General features: G+C 45.0%; 1 protein-coding gene across 4 annotated transcripts in view; it reads right to left on the reverse strand.

The window, feature by feature from the left end:
* LOC140427730 (kinesin-like protein KIF13B) overlaps positions 1-20,742 on the reverse strand; it is a 256,873-nt gene that overhangs the window by 30,252 nt on the left and 205,879 nt on the right. For 3 of the 4 annotated variants that reach the window (XM_072513352.1, XM_072513335.1, XM_072513363.1), the window contains exons 21-27: positions 13,658-13,798; positions 9,933-10,106; positions 7,575-7,732; positions 5,753-5,885; positions 2,267-2,413; positions 1,045-1,074; positions 168-267 (exon numbers count right to left, since the gene is read on the reverse strand). In XM_072513352.1, coding sequence (XP_072369453.1) covers positions 168-267; positions 1,045-1,074; positions 2,267-2,413; positions 5,753-5,885; positions 7,575-7,732; positions 9,933-10,106; positions 13,658-13,798 — 883 coding nt within the window. The remainder of the gene's footprint in view (positions 1-167; positions 268-1,044; positions 1,075-2,266; positions 2,414-5,752; positions 5,886-7,574; positions 7,733-9,932; positions 10,107-13,657; positions 13,799-20,742) is intronic. The other variant, XM_072513344.1, reaches the window with a different exon arrangement.

Genomic DNA, 20,742 nt, shown 5'->3' on the forward strand with positions numbered 1-20,742 from the left:
TAACATAGTCACGTGGCTTATGGCCTGTAAGGGACAACGGTGATGAATTGGAATGGTTGGGGCAACAAAAAGAGAAAATTGAGTTGGGGGGGGGGCTGGCAACCAAAAAAAGCTGCAGTAACAAATTGATTATTTAAAATTGTACACACTGAGCTTGCTTCACTTACTGGATTTACCATCGAGTTTCTGGAGCTGTTTGTCAAGATATTCCTGCCTCTTAGTCAATGCAGTTAACCATTTCCGACGTAGCTTCTCCAAATCCTTCTCCTGCAATTTATAAAAAAAGAACGAGTTATATTCTTGCTCATTTTCTTCTCTCCAGTTTACAGTAATTTCTCTTCTGCTATAGCTCCTTTGCAAAAGGTTAATTAGCAAAATTGCAAGTATTATAAATGACGACCATTCATTTGATTTTATAGTTCTAGCCCAAGAACTAACATCAGTTGACAGTCCAGTCTTAATGAGTGTGGACTCTTAACAAAAAACTGTTCCTCTTCAGCACTTCACCCTTTTTGAGAATGGCTGATGTGCTAATTGAAAAGAATGTTGTATCAGTATAGTAGCGAAGGCTCTTTCCTGACTGGAGCTTCGGCACCATGTTGGGCTAGAGCAGAGAGATTGCTCACGTCTGACTCGCATTATACTTGATCAGAATGCTTGTTGGGGTCCTGAAATGGGAAATGGCTAATTTCTCAACAGCAACAACCCTCACTTAAACGAGCCACACAGGTACACCCATCAAAAGCAGAGATTGCAAATGCTTTTTTAAAAAAAAACAGAATGGAGCCTGAATTGCATTAAATAAACATGCAGGAGCAAGAAGTTAGTTTTATCCCACAGAGCATGTTTAATACAGCAACAATTTGACCAAAGGAAAGCAAACTATTAGTTCCAATCTAAACCCAACTATCAGAGCTGAAATAGTTATTCAAGCCCTTAAACTTGATTAAAGGAGATTTCCAAAATAAATTATGTGCCTATTGTGCAATTGACAGCTGAGACAGCTATGAAACGAAGGCAGAATAGACAGCCATCAATCCGTACCTGGTAACTGTCCATGTCATCCTCCTCTTCCTGTGTAAAAAGTGAATAATAATAATCTTTATTAGTGTCACAAGTACGCGTACATTAACACTGCAAAGAAGTTACTGTGAAAAGCCCATAGTCGCCACACTCTGGTGCCTGTTCAGGTACACAGAGGGAGAATTCAGAATGTCCAATTCAGGTAACAAGCACGTCTTTCGGGACTTATGGGAGGAAACTGGAGCACCCAGAGGAAACCCAGGAGACACGGGGGAAATGTGCAGACTCCACACAGACAGTGACCCAAGCCGGGAATTGAACCTGGGTCCCTGGCGCTGTGAAGCAGCAGTGCAACCGTGCAAACAAATATCAAAATAATGTTCATATTGGTATGTATATTTATAAACTGGATGAACAATTCAACTTAGCAAGGACAATGTGTTTACTTCAGAGCTGAACGGTGCAAATTCCATTTCTGCCAGGAGTAGGACTGACAGCATAGAAAGTTGACTGTGCGAGGAGGAGTTGGCATCGAAAGAACAAAATTAGAATCAAGCAACAGAAAACAAAAAGCAGTCGCAGAGATCTCAATTAGAATTAACTTTTACAGCGGCATAGTGGCTCTGTGGTTAGCACTGCTGCCTCACGGCACTGAGGTCCCAGGTTCGATCCCGGCCCCGTGTCACTGTCCTTGTGGAGTCTCCCAGTGTCTGCTTGGGTCTCACCCCACAACGCAAAGGATGTGCAGGCTAGGTGGATTGGCCATGCTAAATTGCCCCTTAATTGGATAAAAATAATTGGCTACTCTAAATTCAAGGAAAAACATAATTAACTTTTACAGGCTATAAATCCGTTTTCTCAAAATTCTCAATTTCTTTTCCTCCATTCGAACATTTCATGCTGAACTCAACAATTCAACTTATGCCTAATTTCCATTTAAAAAGTGGGTTTGGCAATATACTTCAATTCCATTGAATCCTGGCCCCGGGTCACTGTTCACGTGGAGTTTGCACATTCTCCCATGTCTGCATGGGTCTCACTCCCACAACCCAAAGATGTGCTGGGTAGATGGATTGGCCACGCTAAATTGCCCCTTAATTGTATTTTAAAAAAAATTGGGTACTCTAAAATAAAAAAAAATATATATATTTTAATACCATGTTATACACTCCTTCTGTGCCATTCCCATTACATCACTTTAAATTGTTCTGCTATTAACAGTAACAAACGTATAACCTCTTACCAAGTGGGTATCTTGATATTTCTGGGTTCTAGCAGGTCTGGTTTTGACACATCCCACAGCAATAGACAACACTGTTTCAGCAATTAAAGGCAACGTCCCAGAGTCTTGAACTGACCTTACTTCAACTTGAATACGTCGAGACTGACCCTGCAAAGCAACGGAAGAAAGAATTTTATGAAAGCTGTTGTGTTGCTCAAAATCAAAAAGCAGGGCATATCTGGGGCAGACACCCACAGGCCCATGGGGCACTTTTCAATTTCATATGTACATTGTAAGAAATAAATTGGAAGATTATTTGTCCAAAAATATTTAATAAACAGCGACCACAGGTTCCTGTCTGACCAAGCACCTTGACATTCAAATTGACTGCGACGTGTTGAACTTCCAAAATGCATTTGTAAAAACACCATATACAAAGCAATTCGTACATTTATTATATATCTTGGGTACTGATTTTATAAATTGGCTGAAGGGTGGAAAGCAATACAAACTTGTTAAAGGAGTTATAAACAAAACAAAGAACAAAGAAAAGTACAGCACAGGAACAGGCCCTTCGGCTCTCCAAGCCTGTGCCGACCATGCTGTCCGACTAAACTACAATCTTCTACACTTCCTGGGTCCGTATCCCTCTATTCCCATCCTATTCATGTATTTGTCAAGATGCCCCTTAAATGTCACTATCGTCCCTGCTTCCACCACCTCCTCCGGTAGCGAGTTCCAGGCACCCACTGCCCTCTGTGTTAGATGTGGAGGTACGAAGTGCCTAGAGATGGACGTTAGGGTCACTACGTTTTTCATCAACATCAGTAACTTGGGCTCAGAATCCCATTATGAATCAGTGAAATTTACAGACAATACCAAGTCAGAAACATAGAAAATAGGAGTAGATCATTTGATCCATCAGGCCTGCTCCGCCGCCATACAATATGAGCATAGCTGAATCATCAGACTCCCATTCTCTCCCCACACACTTGGACACCTTCAGCGTCAAGAAATCTATTTCCTTTTTAAATGTATTCAGTGACTTGGCCTCTACAGCCTTCTGTAGTAGAGAATTCCACAGATTCACCACAGTCTGAGTAAAGCAAGTTCTCCTCACCGTAGCCCTAAATGGCCTACCCCGTATTCTGAGCCTGTGGCTCCTTGTTCTAGGCATCCCCAGCCAGGGGGAACATCAGCCCTGTATTCAGTCTTTTCAGCTCTGCCAGAATTTTATTGAAAAGGTAACTGAGTCAAAGGAGACACTCAATGAAATGAGTCAAAATATAGAGCAGCTAATGGTAGGTTAAATTTAATGCTAACAAATGTAACGTCGTGCATCCAGGTAGAAAAATGGTTGACACACATACTCCATAAACGGTGCTGAAATAGCTACAGATGAAGTTAAACAACATCTAGGCGACTTGGTAAGCTTTATGCTCGACATATCCAATTAACTACAGAACTCCAACAACAGAGCTAACAGATTACTGAACGGTATAGTCAAAACAATAGTGTATCGGTCAGAGGAAGTCATGATCAAACCACACAGTACTCTCAGTAGTCTGCATCGTGAATGCTGGTGTCAGGGGGACATTTATGCTCTGAGGCAATGCACAGAAGAGACAAAAACCTGATGCAGAATGTCAAGGGCTGAGCTACAAGCAAAGATTGAAGAAACATAGGCGGTTTAGCCTCGAAAAGACATGACTGTCGGAGAAATTATCTTATAAAAGGTGCACATAAAAGTGAAAGGGTTTGGAAAAACAGGACAATTAAAACATGAAAATAGGGTGGGAGTATGAGTAAAAGGCAAGTTTAAGATTTATGCCAGGAAGCTCTCTGTACCAAGTGATCACATATTTAATGGAATGCACAGATTAGTACAGGCCAAAATTCTGAAAGTATTTTAAAATTTATTGAGTGCGGTAGTGGTGGTTCTAGAGGCTCTTTGCAAATGAATGAACTACGGTGTGCGGAATGACTCTCCTCAGCTGTTACTATCTTGCAATGTTTTGAATTTTGCTCAGAAACAGATTTTTCCACAAGACCGAGTTATGTGCAGAGTTGGCATCATCAACTCCCAAAGCACAAATACTTCTACATCAAGATGTGCAGGACCTACATTTGGGAGCCAGCTGCACTGACAAAGCAAGAGGAAATATAGAAGCAGTTAATGCCTGATAGTACAATGGGGACGTGGAAGTTCGCATGATTGCCAAATGCTCCATTCCCCCCCCCCCCCCCCCACCCCCCCCCCCCCCCCCCTCCACCCCCCCCCCCCCCCCCCCCCCCAAAGGTAAATTGAATATGGATTGCAAAATGTATAAGGAGAAAAAAATCCGAAATTCCCTTTGCCTCTATTATTAACTGTAATCTGACACACTGGTATTACCTACACTGATGAAATGTGGTTACAAAAGAAACAAGAACTTGAAACTCAATCCACGATATGGGAGTCTAGGAGTTATGGGACTAGACTTGCAAACCAGAGATCGTAAGAATTTAATCCCACCACATTGAAAAACTGAACAGAAATGTATCTGCTAATTTGTAAGTATCAGAAAGTGCTGTCAAATTGCTCTGGCAACCCAACTCGTTCACCGATATTCCTCAGAGAAAAGAGTCCATCATTCCTATTGTTAATCGGATCTACACCAGCTGGCGAAGTTAAAACTAAGACACAGCTGCTTTCTTTGCTGGAGAGAGTTTATTGACTTCATTCACAATCGACCCTACTTCAACACCCCAGCATCCCGGCTATTTCCCATTTATACTCTTTTGATTAAACCAATAAAATAAGGGGATAAATTAACAAAAGATCAAATGGTGTGCAAACACCCATCATCTGTTTAGCAATATAATTGCCATTAAGTCATAACAATGTAATTGCTATTACACCTTAATATAATTTTTTTTTTGATTTTTAAAACTTTATTTTTAATTTTTAAAAGAGTACCCAACTCATTTTTTCCAATTAAGGGGCAATTTAGCATGGTCAATGCACCTACCCTGCACATCTTTGGGATGTGGGGGCGAAATCCACGTAAACACGGGGAGAATGTGCAAACTCCACACGGACAGTGACCCAGTGCCGGGATCGAACCTGGGACCTCGATGCCGTGAGACAGCAGTGTTAACCACCGCGCCGCCCCACACCTTAATGTAATTAATAAGACACTGACACTCATCCTCCAATTCTGGCCCACATGTAATCGTTCTGGCCCACATGTAATCGTAACTCCAATCCTGCACTATGTGATTGAAGCATAATGCGATCAGGTTAACAAAGGAAGACAATGAACACTATTTTGTTGGTGTTGTTCATAAAAACACAGGAGGAGACAATAACTCATCCTATTTTATTGGAATGATATTTATATTTTCCTCACGCCAAGACCACATTCTCCCCATCTCAACATGAAAATCCAAAAGGAGTTTCAGACTTCTATCATAGGAACCCATTGATGCACAGCGTGGGATTCCTCCCCCCGCCTTCCCGTTTACCTGTCGTAGTTGGAAAATGCCACCGGTGGAAACATCCTTCGAGGGGGTCACCTCCACAGGAACGTACTCTCCATTCTCATTCAGTTCCAAGATCTGGATCCAGAGCTCCACCTTTCGTATCACCTCACTCCACCTGTAGATGTACATTTTTTTTCAAATAAAAAAGGTGCATTGAATCACTCGGGTATATAAATTATTAATTGAAAAAAGGCTAAATTGAATGGTCCCCCAGTCCCTCCTATATAGCAGGTTATTGATGGCGATATTTATAGTAATTTATGATAGGTCATAGAAGTAGGATAAGAGGTAACAAATTTAAAATGGTGTTGAGGAGAAACTACTTCTTCCAAAGGGTTGAGAGTCTGTGGAATTTGCAACCCCAGAGTGCGTTGAATGCTGGGGCAGTGAGTAATTTTGAGGAGTTAAGACAGATTTTGAATTGGTGATGGGCTGAAGGGTTATGGAGAACTGACAGGACAGTGGAGTTGAGGCCAGGATGAGATCAGCCATGATCGAATGGCGGAGTAGACTCGACTGGCCAAACAGCCCAATTCTGCTCCTATCTCTTATAAACTTATAAGGAGGTTTATTGTAACATTTAACTATTTTTACAGTGGTTTGAATATAACTCAGTATCGCTTCCGATTGTTATTACATATCAAATGACGTATCATAATGCATCAGAGCAGAATGTCAAAGTAAATCAGTTTTGCGTTTTAAAAAGGTTAAATCTGAACACACTAATTTCATGAAATTCATTCAGCACATGGAGATTGATTTACTGTCAGGGAGGGAAAAATTCATGCAGTCCAAATGTTGCACAATTTACATTGCATTCCACATGTACTTAAGTCCAGTCTTGAATGGCGTGATCCTGGAAACTGTTGTCCTGGCCTCTCAAAAGCAAAGCCCAGCAAATGGACAGCTGCACATTTGTTTCTCAATTTAATACAACTGCGGTATTTCCTGGGAATGATGCAGAGTTTGCAGTTATTTGCCCTAGATGGATGCACTGTGGCAAAAGCACTTGGCAACAGGTGGTATGCTGCAATGGAGGGTAATAAGTTTTTAAAAAGATATTTAGAGCACCCAATTCTTTTTTCCCCAATTAAGGGGCAATTTAGCGTGGCCAATCCACCTACCCTGCACATCTTTAGGTTGTGGGAGTGAGGCCCATGCAGACACGGGGAGAATGCGCAAGCTCCACATGGACAGTGACCCAGGATCGAACCCAGGTCCTCGGCGCCGTGAGCCAGCAGTGCTAACCACTGCACCACCGTGCGACCCTGAGGGTAATAAGGTGAAGAAAAGTATTACAAATAATTAATCAGGTATCAGGACTACCAACTGAGGTCAGCTGAAACAACAAATTTATGCTTTTGTAATAACTTTGTGAATTTGTTCTATTGAAAATACTTGCGGTTGGATGGGTATTTGCTTTATGGCTGCACCTCTTTAATCAAATTAGTTTTATTCAATGTAATTGTGTATTTTTTGGGGTGGAATATGATCCCAACAAAATTGAAATCTAGTACAGCATGGTTGAATAATAAGAATAAACCAATTCAAGGAGAGAACAAATTAGGAAAAGTTATGTGAGAGCCAGAGACAATGTTAGAGAGGTCAACAGAGAAGAAATAAATTTAGAGACATCAACAGAGTGGGAGGTAGCTATGGGAACAGTGAAATAATTGCTTTAAAATGTCATCCATTCTCAGCACCAGATAGTTTCCACTGCTTGTAATAATACTTTCTACACTTTCTGCACAAGATGGTAAAGTACAATTTAATGGAAACTGATACCCAGTGCCATTATATTCACCTATCCCGCAGGGATCGCGTTTTGGCTTGTATTATTCCCAAGTCCCATATGGAAGGGTTTTTCCGAGAGTCACGTGATTTATGTCCGTATACTTGGAATGCGAGTGCTCCGTCCGAGAGATATTCCAACAGATCTTCAGAAAGATTGACTGAAAATTCCTGATCAAAAGAAACCAGGAGTAATTATAGATTAATTTCAAAGCAATATGCCAACATCCAACACACTATGGTATTATTCATAGGGGTACTATTTCCAGAGCCTACATGTTTGTTCACAGGCTTATTAGTCCAGATTTGACACTATTTTAACAGTTTACATCCAGTATATGTTTTAAATATTGAAATTATGAGATAGCTGGAAATCAGAAAAATAAAATGCAATGTATAATAGGTTAATCTAAAACTGAAATAGATAGATGTGTGTCTTGGTATAGTCCCATGTTTAATGAAGAATTACACAACGAACGCTAACTTATTTATTGTTGTAAAGAGAGGCACTGCCAAAATTTTCCAACATGTACTCATCAGGACAAAGGCAAGAATGCCAAATTGAGCAGGTTCCTTATATGAGGCTTGAGCATGTTCCTTGGTTGTACGCAATGAGCACGGTACAGACCGTACTCAACAGCCACTCTTGCAAGACCCATAACAAAACATCTACGGGTAGATTTGATTCCGCGATTGGGCAACACTTGCTGAACAATTCAAGTGAACTAATATTTACACGGTAATGAATGTAATAAATTGTCATATTTTATATTTTTTTGCAGTAATGTTATTAAAGCCTGGGTTAAGATGTATACAGACAGGGCAGCAGGGTGGCGCAGTGGATTATCCCTGTTGCCTCACGGCGCCAAGGTCCCAGGTTCGATCCCGGCTCTGCGTCACTGTCCATGTGGAGTTTGCACATTCTCCCCGTGTTTGCGTGGGTTACACCCCCACAACCCAAAAGATGTGCAGGCTAGGTGGATTGGCCACACTAAATTGCCCCTTAATTGGAAAAAATGAATTGGGTACACTAAATTTATTAAAAAGAAAGATGTATACAGACAGTGTGCCTTCTAAAGCTGTGAATAAGGGGTCGTAAAAGTGAGGGAATCATTGATTTTCTTTTGCAGAAGTGTTCTGCCAATGGAATATTGTTTATGTTCAAAGGACAACTGGGGTGTAGATAGAGTTACGAGGGGTATTGTGTTTGGTCCTGGCTAAACAGATCATGGGACATCTTGTGGGAGGGGACAGAAGAATACCTTATGCATTGGATACAGATGATATAACTAAGGGGAGGAGCCAGGTCTGTCACAAAAGTTATTTCTTCCTAAGATTTTAATCTTGAGGTTTTTCAGTTTTTGTCCTGAAATGTTTTCTCTCCAAATATTCTGAAGAGAAAAGAGAGTAGAAATCTGGTTGTTAACTTTATTCATGAGTGGTATTTTGACTATCTTGGTTTGCTTAATTGGAATACAGAGGCAGGTTTAGGAAATAAGTTAAAGTTTCTCCTTTTACTTGAGAACTGTTGCAACTGTGAATTGCAACGCTATTTCTCTGTTGTTAATATGGTTAATTTGGTGTTTAAATTAAAGTTTGTTTTAACATAAAGATAATTAGGGATAAATGTTATCACTCCTGTTATGCAGTAATATTCCCTCACAATTTTACAAATTGCGAATAGTTGGGTTCTCATCTGGGATCCGAACAACACGAACAACCTATTTACGATAATCAGTCAAGCTCCTAATGTGGCTCATTTATGTTTGCTAGAAGCACCATACATTTATATGCAAGGACCTATTTTCTGCAAAATAAAGATATATGTTCAAGTTTGGGACTTTTGGAATTACCAAGGAACTTGCAAGCCAAAGTTGCTTTCTCCATGACAACACCTCAGCCCAATCACTGTCAATTTGCCAACCAATCAGCACCCTTTCCCCCTGCGGTATACATTGTGATTGTGTGATTGTTTGAAAGTTGGAATTCATGCATTTGTCCTGATGAGAACAAGACAAAAAGCTTCAGCAACATGCCTCTCTTTGCAGCAATAACCAATCTATTTCCTCAGCTACCCAGTGACCTGCTCTGCAATTCTAGCATTTGGAGAATAATTGTTTCTGCTAGTCTGTGCCCTCAATCAACCAAGTTTTGGCAAGAGGGGCCAAATATATCAAGCTCACTTGACATTTGAGTGCACTAATCTCCCCAACCCACCAACACAGTCTTCCAGCAAAATGCCCAAAGATCCTCAGCTTTACAACATGCCAACAATGTAAAAATTGTTTCAATTTGAAATCTCTCCACAAAGCCACGCCAAATACTGGAAGATGTAATGTGAGTGATGAAGTTCCAAGATTTATTCCCTCACCTTACAGTGGTCAAAAACAACCATGCACTCTGGGTCCTTGCCAGTGGGGGTTAAGGAGGAAGGGTCCACCTCTGGTGCAACAATGATTGGTTCAGCCTGATCCCAGAAGGTGTACTGGCAGAAAACAAAGTTTGACAGGTGTCGAGGCAAGCCTGTAGCCTGAAGAATTTTAATCTAGAGGAGAAAATATTTTTATTGCAGTTTTTGCACTTAATCTCAAAACAGAATATAAAAATAATAACCAAAACAATAACAACATCAACACAAGTATCGAAAGCTGCCGCCGCATCTGTAATAGTAGTCCCGGTACTATTATTTCTTTATATTATTTACATTAGTGTGCATCATACAGTTTTTTTTAAAACAAAAGTGATCTTTTGGGGATTTTTAACATTTAATAAGAATTGTCTTTGTTTTGCTAAGGGGGGCGGGGGGGGTCCTGTTCCCCTTTTGAGTTGTTGAGGGGTGTTTGGATGGCCCACCTTCCCGGTTTGACCCTGAGGGGGAATTCTTGTCCCCTCCTTCAAATAGCCTTCCTCTCTGCTATATGCAAGCTCCCTTTCATCCAGGCAGTGCTCCCTGCCCCTCCCTTCATATTCCACAACCCCCCTCCCCCCAAGTTCGTTGCTGGTTGCGATCAGGTCTGCAAAGAGGTTTGTGAACTTCTTCTACATGCCGTGAAATCTGTCCTCAGACCACCTTATCGGGAATTTTATCTTTTCCAGTTTCAGAAACTCAGCCAGATCTGAGAGCCACTCCGAGCCCCTGGGTGGCGCAGCCGACTTTCAGTGAGCAGAAGACTCTGCCTGGCGGTGAGTGAGGTGAAGGACAGGGTGTCCGCCCCTTCGCTGTCCAGAGCTCTGGGTGCTCTGACACCCCAAAGCCCGCCACAGATGGGCACTGCTCCATCTCAACTGAGACTTGAAAGCCTCCCACATCCCAGATGTTGATTTATCCTCAAACATCCACCCCCCCCAATCTAGATTTAAGTTACTGTCTAATATTGTTATAATTAGCCTTCCTCCAATTTAGCACCTTCACCCGAAGACAACTCTTGCCTTTATCCAACAGTACCGTAAAACTTTCTGAATCATGCTCACTGTTCCCCAAATGCTCCACTACTGAAATTCTGACCACCTGGCCAGGCTCATTCCCCAGTACCAGGTCCAGTATGGCCCCCTTCCCTAGTTGGATTATCTTCATATTGTTTCAAGAAACCCTCCTGAATGCTCCTTACAAACTCTGCCCCATCCAAGCCCCTAACACTAAGTGAGTCTCAGTCAATATTGGCGAAGTTAAAATCACCCACCACAACAACCCTATTGCTTTTACGCCTTTCTAATCTGCCTACATATCTGCTCCTCTATCTCCCACTGGCTATTGGGAGGCCTGGAGTAAATCACCAATATTCCTGAGCTCTACCCATATTGCCTCACTGCATGCGCCCTCTGAGGTGTCCTCCCGCAGTATAGTTGTGATATTCTCCTTAGCTAGTAGTGCATCTCCCCCTCCCATTTTACATCCCCCTCTATCCCACCTGAAACATCTAAATCCTGGAATTGCCAATCCTGTCCCTCCCTCGACCAAGTCGGCGGCACGGTAGCACAGTTGCTTCACAGCTCCAGGATCCCAGGTTCGATTCCCAACTTGGGTCACTGTCTGTGCGGAGTCTGCACGTTCTCTCCGTGTCTGGCCCCTTCTGCACTGTAGATTCTATGATTCTAAGCCTCTGTAATGGCAACAACATCATAGTTCCTGGTTTTAATCCAAGCTCTAAATTCATCTGCCTTATCGGTTATACTTCTCGCATTGAAACAAATGCACTTCAGACCACTAGTCCCGCTGTGTTCAGCAACATCTCCCTGCCTGCTCTTCCTCTGAGTCTTACTGGCCCTATTCTCTAGTTCCCTCACAGTTATTTCACCCTCTGACCTATTACTCCGGTTCCCACTCTTCTGCTACACTAGTTTAAACCCTCCCGACACTAGCAAACCTCTTGGCCAGGATATTCATGCCCATCCGTTTTAGATGCAACCCGTCCTTCTTATACAGGTTCCACCTGCCCCAAAAGACATCCCAATGGTCTAGATTTCGGAAACCCTCCCTCATTCCTACATCAGCTGATTAGCCACATGATTATGTATGAAGGTTATTCCTTCTCCTACAAAACAGTGACACTGTTAAATAGAGAAGGCTGTAATACAGACTGCTGAATGTGCCTGTGATACCATGTACAGCAGTTATTCATCTCTATTACAACAGCGAACATACGAATTAGGAGTAGGCCCTTCAGCCCCACACACCCGCTCCACCCTAATGGGCGATTTAGCAGTTTGGATCAGAAATTGGCTAGCTGGAAGAAGACAAAGGGTGGTGGTTGATGGGAAATGTTCAGACTGGAGTCCAGTTACTAGTGGTGTACCACAAGGATCTGTTTTGGGGCCACTGCTGTTTGTCATTTTTATAAAAGGGCGTAGAAGGATGGGTGAGTAAATTTGCAGATGACACTAAAGTCGGTGGAGTTGTGGACAGTGCGGAAGGATGTTACAAGTTACAGAGGGACATAGATAAGCTGCAGCGCTGGGCTGAGAGGTGGCAAATGGAGTTTAATGCAGAAAAGTAAGAGATGATTCATTTTGGAAGGAATAACAGGAAGACAGAGTACTGGGCTAATGGTAAGATTCTTGGCAGTGTGGATGAGCAGTGAGATCTCAGTGTCCATGTACATAGATCCCTGAAAGTTGCCACCCAGGTTGAGAGGGTTGTTAAGAAGGCGTATGGTGTGTTAGCTTTTATTGGTAGTTTCGGAGCCATGAGGTCATGTTGCAGCTGTACAAAACTCTGGTGCGGCCGCATTTGGAGTATTGCGTGCAATTCTGGTCGCCGCATTATAGGAAGGATGTGGAAGCATTGGAAAGGGTGCAGAGGAGATTTACCAGAATGTTGCCTGGTATGGAGGGAAGATCTTATGAGGAAAGGCTGAGGGACTTGAGGCTGTTTTCGTTAGAGAGAAGAAGGTTAAGAGGTGACTTAATTGAGGCATACAAGATGATCAGCGGATTGGATAGGGTGGACAGTGAGAACCTTCTTCCTCGGATGGTGATGTCTCGCACGAGGGGACATAGCTTTAAATTGAGGGGAGATAGAAATAAGACAGATGTCATAGGTAGGTTCTTTACTCAGAGTAGTAAGGGTGTGGAATGCCCTGCCTGCAACAGTAGTGGACTCGCCAACACTAAGGGCATTCAAATGGTCATTGGATAGGCATATGGACGATAAGGGAATAGTGTAGATGGGTTTTAGAGTGGTTTCACAGGTCGGCGCAACATCGAGGGCCAAAGGGCCTGTACTGCGCTGTAATGTTTTATGATCTGATTATGACCTCAATGCCACGTTCCACCGACCCCCAATAACCTTTGGGTCCCTTGTTAGTCAAGAATCTATCCACCTCTGACTTAAAAATATTCATTGATCCTGCCTCCACCGGTCTATGGGGAAGAGAGTTCCAAAGACTCTCAACCCTCAGAGAAAAGATTTCTTCTCATCTAGTTTTAAATGGGAGACCCCTTATTTTTAAACCAAGTCCTTTAGTTCTAGTCTCAGCGATAACCAAAGCTGAACTGTTTCACATGTACTATTGTTTTCAGCCAATTTCGAGGTAGCAAAAGCCCATGAAGAGCATGCTGCAACAGCAGACTGGAAAACACCTCAGGAGGCACACTTACCCCGCAGACTATTTTCCGAGCCATTTCTCTCTCCTGCGGTTCACTTTCATTTGGAATGTCCAACATATCTTCTCCACCAGCAATTCGATCACTAAGATCCCCACTCGTTCGTGCCACTTCCACATGCAGGCGTCCTGCAACCTAAAAATCAGACCAGTTATAACAGTACATCCCTGCGGATGATTTTAACATTAATAATCCAAATATCTCAAAATTACCACGTATGTATTACATTTGAATCTCAGAGTTCAATCACGACTCAAAACAAAGCTTTATGGAAATCTTCCCAATACATCCCCCAAAAAACTTCTGAGAGGGCGAGATTCTGTTGGGCACCTGAATGATTGGCATGGCTCTCCAGTAAACGGCACAGTTTCACCCAAAGGCAACATGATAGTGAACCTTTTGATTCTCGTTAGATTGCACTACATAAAAGCATGCCACGCATGTAATAAAAGATGGTTGAATGAGTGCTCCTTTCTATAAAAGCATAGCTTTAACCACAGGGTAGTGTAGTCAGTGCAGTCAACTGTACTCCATAGCAGGGCGGCATGTGGCACAGTGGTTAACATTGCTGCCTATGGAGCGGAGGACCCGGGTTCGAATCCCGGCCCTGGGTCACTGTCCGTGTGGAGTTTGCACATTCTCCCCGTGTCTGCATGGATTTCACCCCCACAACCCAAAAATGTGCATGTTAGGTGGATTGGCTATGCAAAATTGCCCCTTAATTGGAAAATAAAAAAAATTTAAAATAAAAAATTATTGGGTACTTTAAATTTATTTTTAAAAAACTATAATCATACTCCATGGCTCTGAATGACAGTGCTCATTTGTAGAACAGTGATGCCTGACTCTAAGAAGCAGGCACATTTTGACATTGATTTAAGCTCCATGAACACGGATAATTACTCTTCCCTCAAAGATGTCACGTATCTCACAAGATCAGGACTTTTATATTTGGTTCATTTGCACAGATCTGACAGAAATAGCTTTAGGAATAGTTTTAAATATTGCAGTTTACAGATCTAGAGCGCATCATTCAGGAATGAGAGCATCTGGTTTCAAGTCAAATTCTTCACTATTAAAAACTTATTGCTCTATACCAAGCCACATGAGAAGTTATTAGGTCAGATAGCCAAATGTTTGGTCAGAATGGTAGGTTTTAGGAATGTTTTGATGGATGAAAGCGAAGTACAGAGGTGGAGAGCTGTAGAGAAAGACTTCCGGGCTCAAGTCTCAGGTATGGTGGCACAGTGGTTATCACTGTGTTATAACCTGCCTGTTTACCACTGACTGAGGACGAATGGCAATCCCACAATTCTCAGGGAGTATGAGCTTCCCCAATGAGGGGGGTGGAGAAATCATTAGCAGATTCCCTGCAAAAATAAAGCTGTCCAGTTTGGAACCGGCTAGAGGAGAGTGAGCAGCAAAGGAGTTGCTGCTGCTGTAGTATATATATATTATTGTAAATAAATGTTATTTCTTTCTATCCTTCAACTCGTGCTGGATTCTTCGTGGCCCTCACAAAACTGACGACGAGGGTTAAAGTGAATAGCTGTCTACACTGCTGAAGCCACCTCCCTGGATTTTTGTTGGATACAGGTTGGAAGTTGTTTTCTATTACACCATGCCTCTGTATGGACGTTTGGATGATTTTGACGCTGCGCTGGAAAGCTGGAACCAGTACGCACAACGGATGCGTTACTATTTCCGGGCAAACAACATCACCGAAAACGAGCGTCAGGTGGTCATATTGCTCATCGCCTGCGGCCCACATCTGTTTGGGGTGATTAGGAACCTTACGTACCCAGCTGCGCCGGACACCAAAACGTTTGATAAACTTGTGAACTTAGTGGAGAAACATTTTAACCCAACCCCATCCACTATAGTCCAGCGTTACCAGTTTAATACCGCTGCGAGGACCCCAGAGAATCCCTTGCCAAGTTTCTATCCAGGCCACGCAGGATTGCGGAGTACTGTCACTATGGTGAGACCTTGTCAGAAATGTTACGCGACCTTTTGGTTTGTGGTATTAACAATGCGGCCGCCCAGAGAAAGTTGTTAGCTGAGCCAACATTGACTTTTCAACAGGCCATTCAAATAGTATTGTCCCGAGAGAGCGCAGAGCGAGGAGTGCAGGGGCTACCGGGAATGGAGGTGCATGACTTGGAGCGCAACCCCTTTCATCCGAAAGCGTCCCCCCGCACCCCGTACCTTGGGCGAGGCAACGTCCGGATCGACGCCGGTGGCCATCGGACATTCCTCCCCGAAGGGAGCCTTCTCCAGAACCAATGGATGAGGAGCCATATCCGTGTCAGACTTGTGGGCGCCGACCCCGTCGCGGACGCCGGTCCTGGGGTCGCCAGAGGCGCCGTCATTCCAATCGAAACTGGGGCCAGCCCAGGGTCGTACCTTCCATGTGGATGAACCTGCGGCGGCTACTCTCAAGGACGTGGAGACGGAGGACGACTGCCTGCAGCTGCATTGTGTGGCAGCTCCCCGTGTGGCCCCCCATTAAGGTGACAGTACGGGTCAATGGTCACCCGCTTGAGATGGAGTTGGACACTGGCGCAGCGGTCTCTGTGATCACCCAGAAGACATTCGACCGCATCAAGCAGGGTATACAGACCCTTGCATTAACCGACACAGGCCAGGTTGGCCACCTATATGGGGGAACCATTGGATATTGCAGGAACTACGATGACCCCTGTTGTTTATGGACGCCAGGTGGGGCGTTTCCCACTTATCGTGGTGCGCGGCCACGGGCCCAGCCTGTTGGGTCGGGACTGAAAATGAAAAATGAAAATCGCGTATTGTCACAAGTAGGCTTCAAATGAAGTTACTGTGAAAAGCCCCTAGTCGCCACATTCCGGCGCCTGTTCGGGGAGGCTGTTACGGGAATTGAACCGTGCTGCTGGCCTGCCTTGGTCTGCTTTCAAAGCCAGCGATTTAGCCCTGTGCTAAACAGCCCCTGGTTGTGCCATTTGCGGCTGCAGTGGCAGCACATCCTCCAAACAGTTTCTGGAGGGTTGACGGAGGTGCTAGGACGGTACCCAGATGTATTCCAGCCCGGTTTGGGGAAAATAAAAGGGGCCGTAGCCTGTATCCAAGTCGAACAGGAGCCACGCCACGCAATTTCCGGGCGCGCCCGGTGCCTTACGCCTTGCTCGAGAAGGTAGAAGGGGAGCTCACTCGTTTGGAGACTTTGGGTATAATCAGGCCGGTCCGTTTCGCTGACTGGGCAGCACCAATTGTACCTGTAATGAAGACAGGTGCCACAGTTCGTTTGTGCGGCGACTATAAACTTAGTGAATACGGCTTCCCGGCTCGACTGATATCCAATGCCTCGCATAGAGGATCTCCACGCGAATCTTGCAGGCGGACCCTCATTCACAAAATTAGATATGTGTCACGCCTACCTACAGTTGAAGCTGGACCCTGTCTCCCGGCCATATGTAACGATTAATACACACCGGGGCCTGTATGAATATACACAGTTGCCCTTTGGGGTATCTGCTGCCTGCGCTATTTTTCAACGCATCATGGAGGGCATTTTGAGAGGTTTACCGCGTTTTGCTGTCTACTGGGACGACGTTTTGATTACAGGGACGTCGGAGCAGGAACATTTGGAAAAAAGACGCTTTTCGGTGGCTGGAGTCCGTTTACGTTGCACAAAGTGCGTCTTTCAAGCAAAGGAAGTAGTCTACCTGGGTTATCGGGTGGACCGTGAAGGTTTGCACCCCGTCGCAGAGAAGGTGCGTGCAATTCAACAGGCCCCCGCCCCGATTGACACTTCGCATCTTCGTTCTTTTCTCGGCCTCGTAAATTATTACGGGAAGTTCCTCCCCAATCTGGCAACTACACTGGCCCTGTTGCACCTTCTGCTAAAGAGGAATCACACCTGGGTTTGGGGTCAGCCGCAAGAAGCCGCTTTCTGGCAGGTAAAACAACAACTGTCGTCGTCTGGGTTACTAACGCACTATGATCCTGGAAAGCCTTTGCTTATCACATGTGATGCATCCCCGTATGGTATTGGGGCCATCCTGTCCCACAAGATGGAGAACGGGGCCGAGCAGCCGATAGCTATCGTCTCTGTACATTGATTGCAGCGGAAAAGAAGTACGCCAGATCGAGAAGGAGGGCCTGGCGGTGTTCTTTGCGGTGAAACGCTTCCACCAGTACGTGTATGGCCGCCACATCACTATCGTGACTGATCATAAGCCTCTGCTGGGACTTTTCCGAGAGGATAAGTCAATACCTCCCATTGCTTCCGCACGGATCCAGCGCTGGGCTTTGTTGCTCGCTGCCTACGAGTATTCTCTGGAGCACAAACAAGGAACCCACATAGCGAATGCCGACACACAGCCGATTGCCTTTATTGACCGGCCCCATGTTGACCCCCACGACCAGTGAGGTGGTTGTAACCCTAAATTTTATGGACACCTTGCCTGTCACAGCATCACAGATCCGTGAGTGGACCCAGAAGGAGCCAGTCCGGTCAAATAGTCCTGTATGGTGGGCAGCATAGACAGCTCCCAGGCGAGTTGCGGGCATTTTCCTCCAAGCTGTCAGAATTTAGCGTGGAAGACGGTATCCTCTTGTGGGGGATGTGTGATATTGTCCTGGAAAAGGACAGGAGCTGATACGAAGATACTTGCACAATGGGCATCCAGATGTGACCAAAGTGAAAATGTTGGCCTGGAGTTATGTCTGGTGGCGAGGCCTCGACACCGACATTGAGAAGGTGGCCCAAAACTGCTCCATTTTGCAGGAGCATCAGAAGCTTCCACCGGCCGCGCCCCGACATCACTGGGAATGGCCAGGGCGTCCTTGGGCGCGCTTGCATGCGGATTTCGCCGGCAGTTTCCAAGGATCCATGTTCCTTCTATGAATCGATGGCCGTCTAAATGATTAGAGGTGCATAAGATGGTCGGCACAACGTCCTGCGCAACAATCGAGAAGATGTGACATTCAAACGAGGCCTAAAGAAGCAGTCTTCCGGGTCGATGGACATGAGACTGGCTCGTTTTTTGTTTTCATAGAGGACCACCCAACATGCGGTGACTGGGGTAGCTCCTGCGGAACTCCTAATGGCCCGGAGACTTCGCACCCGCCTTAGCATGGTTTTCCCGGACATTGGCGCCAACGTACGCCGCACACAAGAACGGCAGGGACATGGTTTTTCCCGGCATCGGCCAATTCGGCAGTTTGCGACCGGTGACCCAGTGTTCGTTCGGAATTTTGCTGGTGGTGCCCAGTGGATCCCTGGCGTAATCTTTCGCCAAACTCTCTTACCAGGTGCAAGCCCAGGGTCGTCTCCAGCGCAAGCATGTAGACCACGTTCGGTCCAGAAGACCATCCCTTCCAAAGATTCCACACCCCCGGAGCTCATTTCTACAGCCACAGAGACCAGACACAGTGGAGAGTATGCCTCACAATCTTCCTCTGGTGCCGCACTCAAAGCCCACGCAGCTCGTTACAGAACCACGTGGTGATAGAGACGCCGAGATGACGGAGGCAGCGGACTCCCGGACTCCAAGATGGAGACACAGGACGTCTCATTGGGGGAATCCTTGGGTCCACGGGCCGTGGATGTGCAACCGTTACGCCGTTCATCACGGAAGCGCATTCTCAGTCTCGTTACACGCCGCCCAATCCAGCACCTCGTACAAATGGTGTCCGGCCTGCGGCAAAACGAGTCCGACGCCCTCCTTCGCCAGGGACTTTGGTGGATTCCTTGGACTTTTGGGGGGGGGGGGGGGGGGGGGGGGGGGGGGGGGTTATAACCTGCCAGCTTACCACTGGCTGGGGACTAATGGCAATCCCACAATCCTTTGGGAGTATGAGCTTCCCCAATGAGGGGGGCGGAGAAATCATTAGCAGATTCCCTGCATAAATAAAGCTGGCCAGTTTGGAACCGGCTAGAGGAGAGTGAGCAGCAAAGGAGTTGCTACTGCTGTTGTGTGTATATATATGTTATTGTAAATAAATGTTATTTCTTTCTATCCTTCAACTCATGCTGGATTCTTCGTGGCCCTCACAAAACACTGCTACCTCATAGCTCCAGGGATCCAGGTTCAATTCCGGCCTCGGGTGACTGTCTGTGTGGAATTTGCACTTTCTCCTCATGTCTGCGTGGGTTTCCTCCGGGTGTTACAGTTTCTTTCCACAATCAAAAGATCTGCAGGTTCGGTGGATTGACCACGCCAAATTACTCCTTACTGTTCAAACGTTAGATGGGGTTACTGGGTTACAGGGAAAGGGTGGCGGCGTGGGCCTAAGTAGGGTGCTTTTTCCAAGGGTCGGTGCAGACTCGATGGGCCGAATGGCCTCCTACTGCACTGTAAATTCTATGAATTAAAGACAGGGCTACAAGTGGAAGAGTGATTAAAATCCAGTATGCTCAAGAGACCAGAATAGGATGAGTGCCGATATCTCGGAGGTTTGTGGGTCAGGAGGAGATTTCAGAGATAGGGAGGGTTAATGCTCTGGAGAACTTTGAAAACAAGAGTTGCAAGTTTATGTTTCAAGTCCCAATAAATCTTTTGTGCATTGTCAGCTGTTTCTACATAGAGGCTGCTGGGGGAATGAGACTTGGCACGAGTTATGACAGGGGCAGCAGAGTTTGTGATTACCGCAAATTTAAGGAAAGTAAAATGTGGAAATGAGGAAACCGGCAGTCTTAGGGATGGTGCGCATTTGCGGTTAGAAGCACATCTCAGGGTCAACTTTAACACCAAGGTTGTGGCCATTTTGGTTTAGTTTCAGCCTGTGGCCAGGAAGAGGTATGGAGTCAGTACTGAGGTAACAGAGTTTGTGTGGGGACCAAAAACAATTCCATCAGCCTTCCCATTATTTCATTAAACATGATTCTACCTTTACTAAACAGTTATTTGACAAAACATTTAACGGCAAAAGCAAAGTTGCACTGCGAATTTCAACAAAATTCTAAATCTAACAACCGTAGGGGCAGCACGGTGGCACAGTGGTTAGCACAGCTGCCTCACAACGCCGAGGTCCCAGGTTCAATCCAGGCCCCGGGTCACGGTCCATGTGGAGTTTGCACATTCGTCCCGTGTTTGCGT

Source organism: Scyliorhinus torazame, chromosome 1 (assembly GCF_047496885.1).
Source record: "Scyliorhinus torazame isolate Kashiwa2021f chromosome 1, sScyTor2.1, whole genome shotgun sequence".
Classification (NCBI taxonomy): domain Eukaryota; kingdom Metazoa; phylum Chordata; class Chondrichthyes; order Carcharhiniformes; family Scyliorhinidae; genus Scyliorhinus; species Scyliorhinus torazame.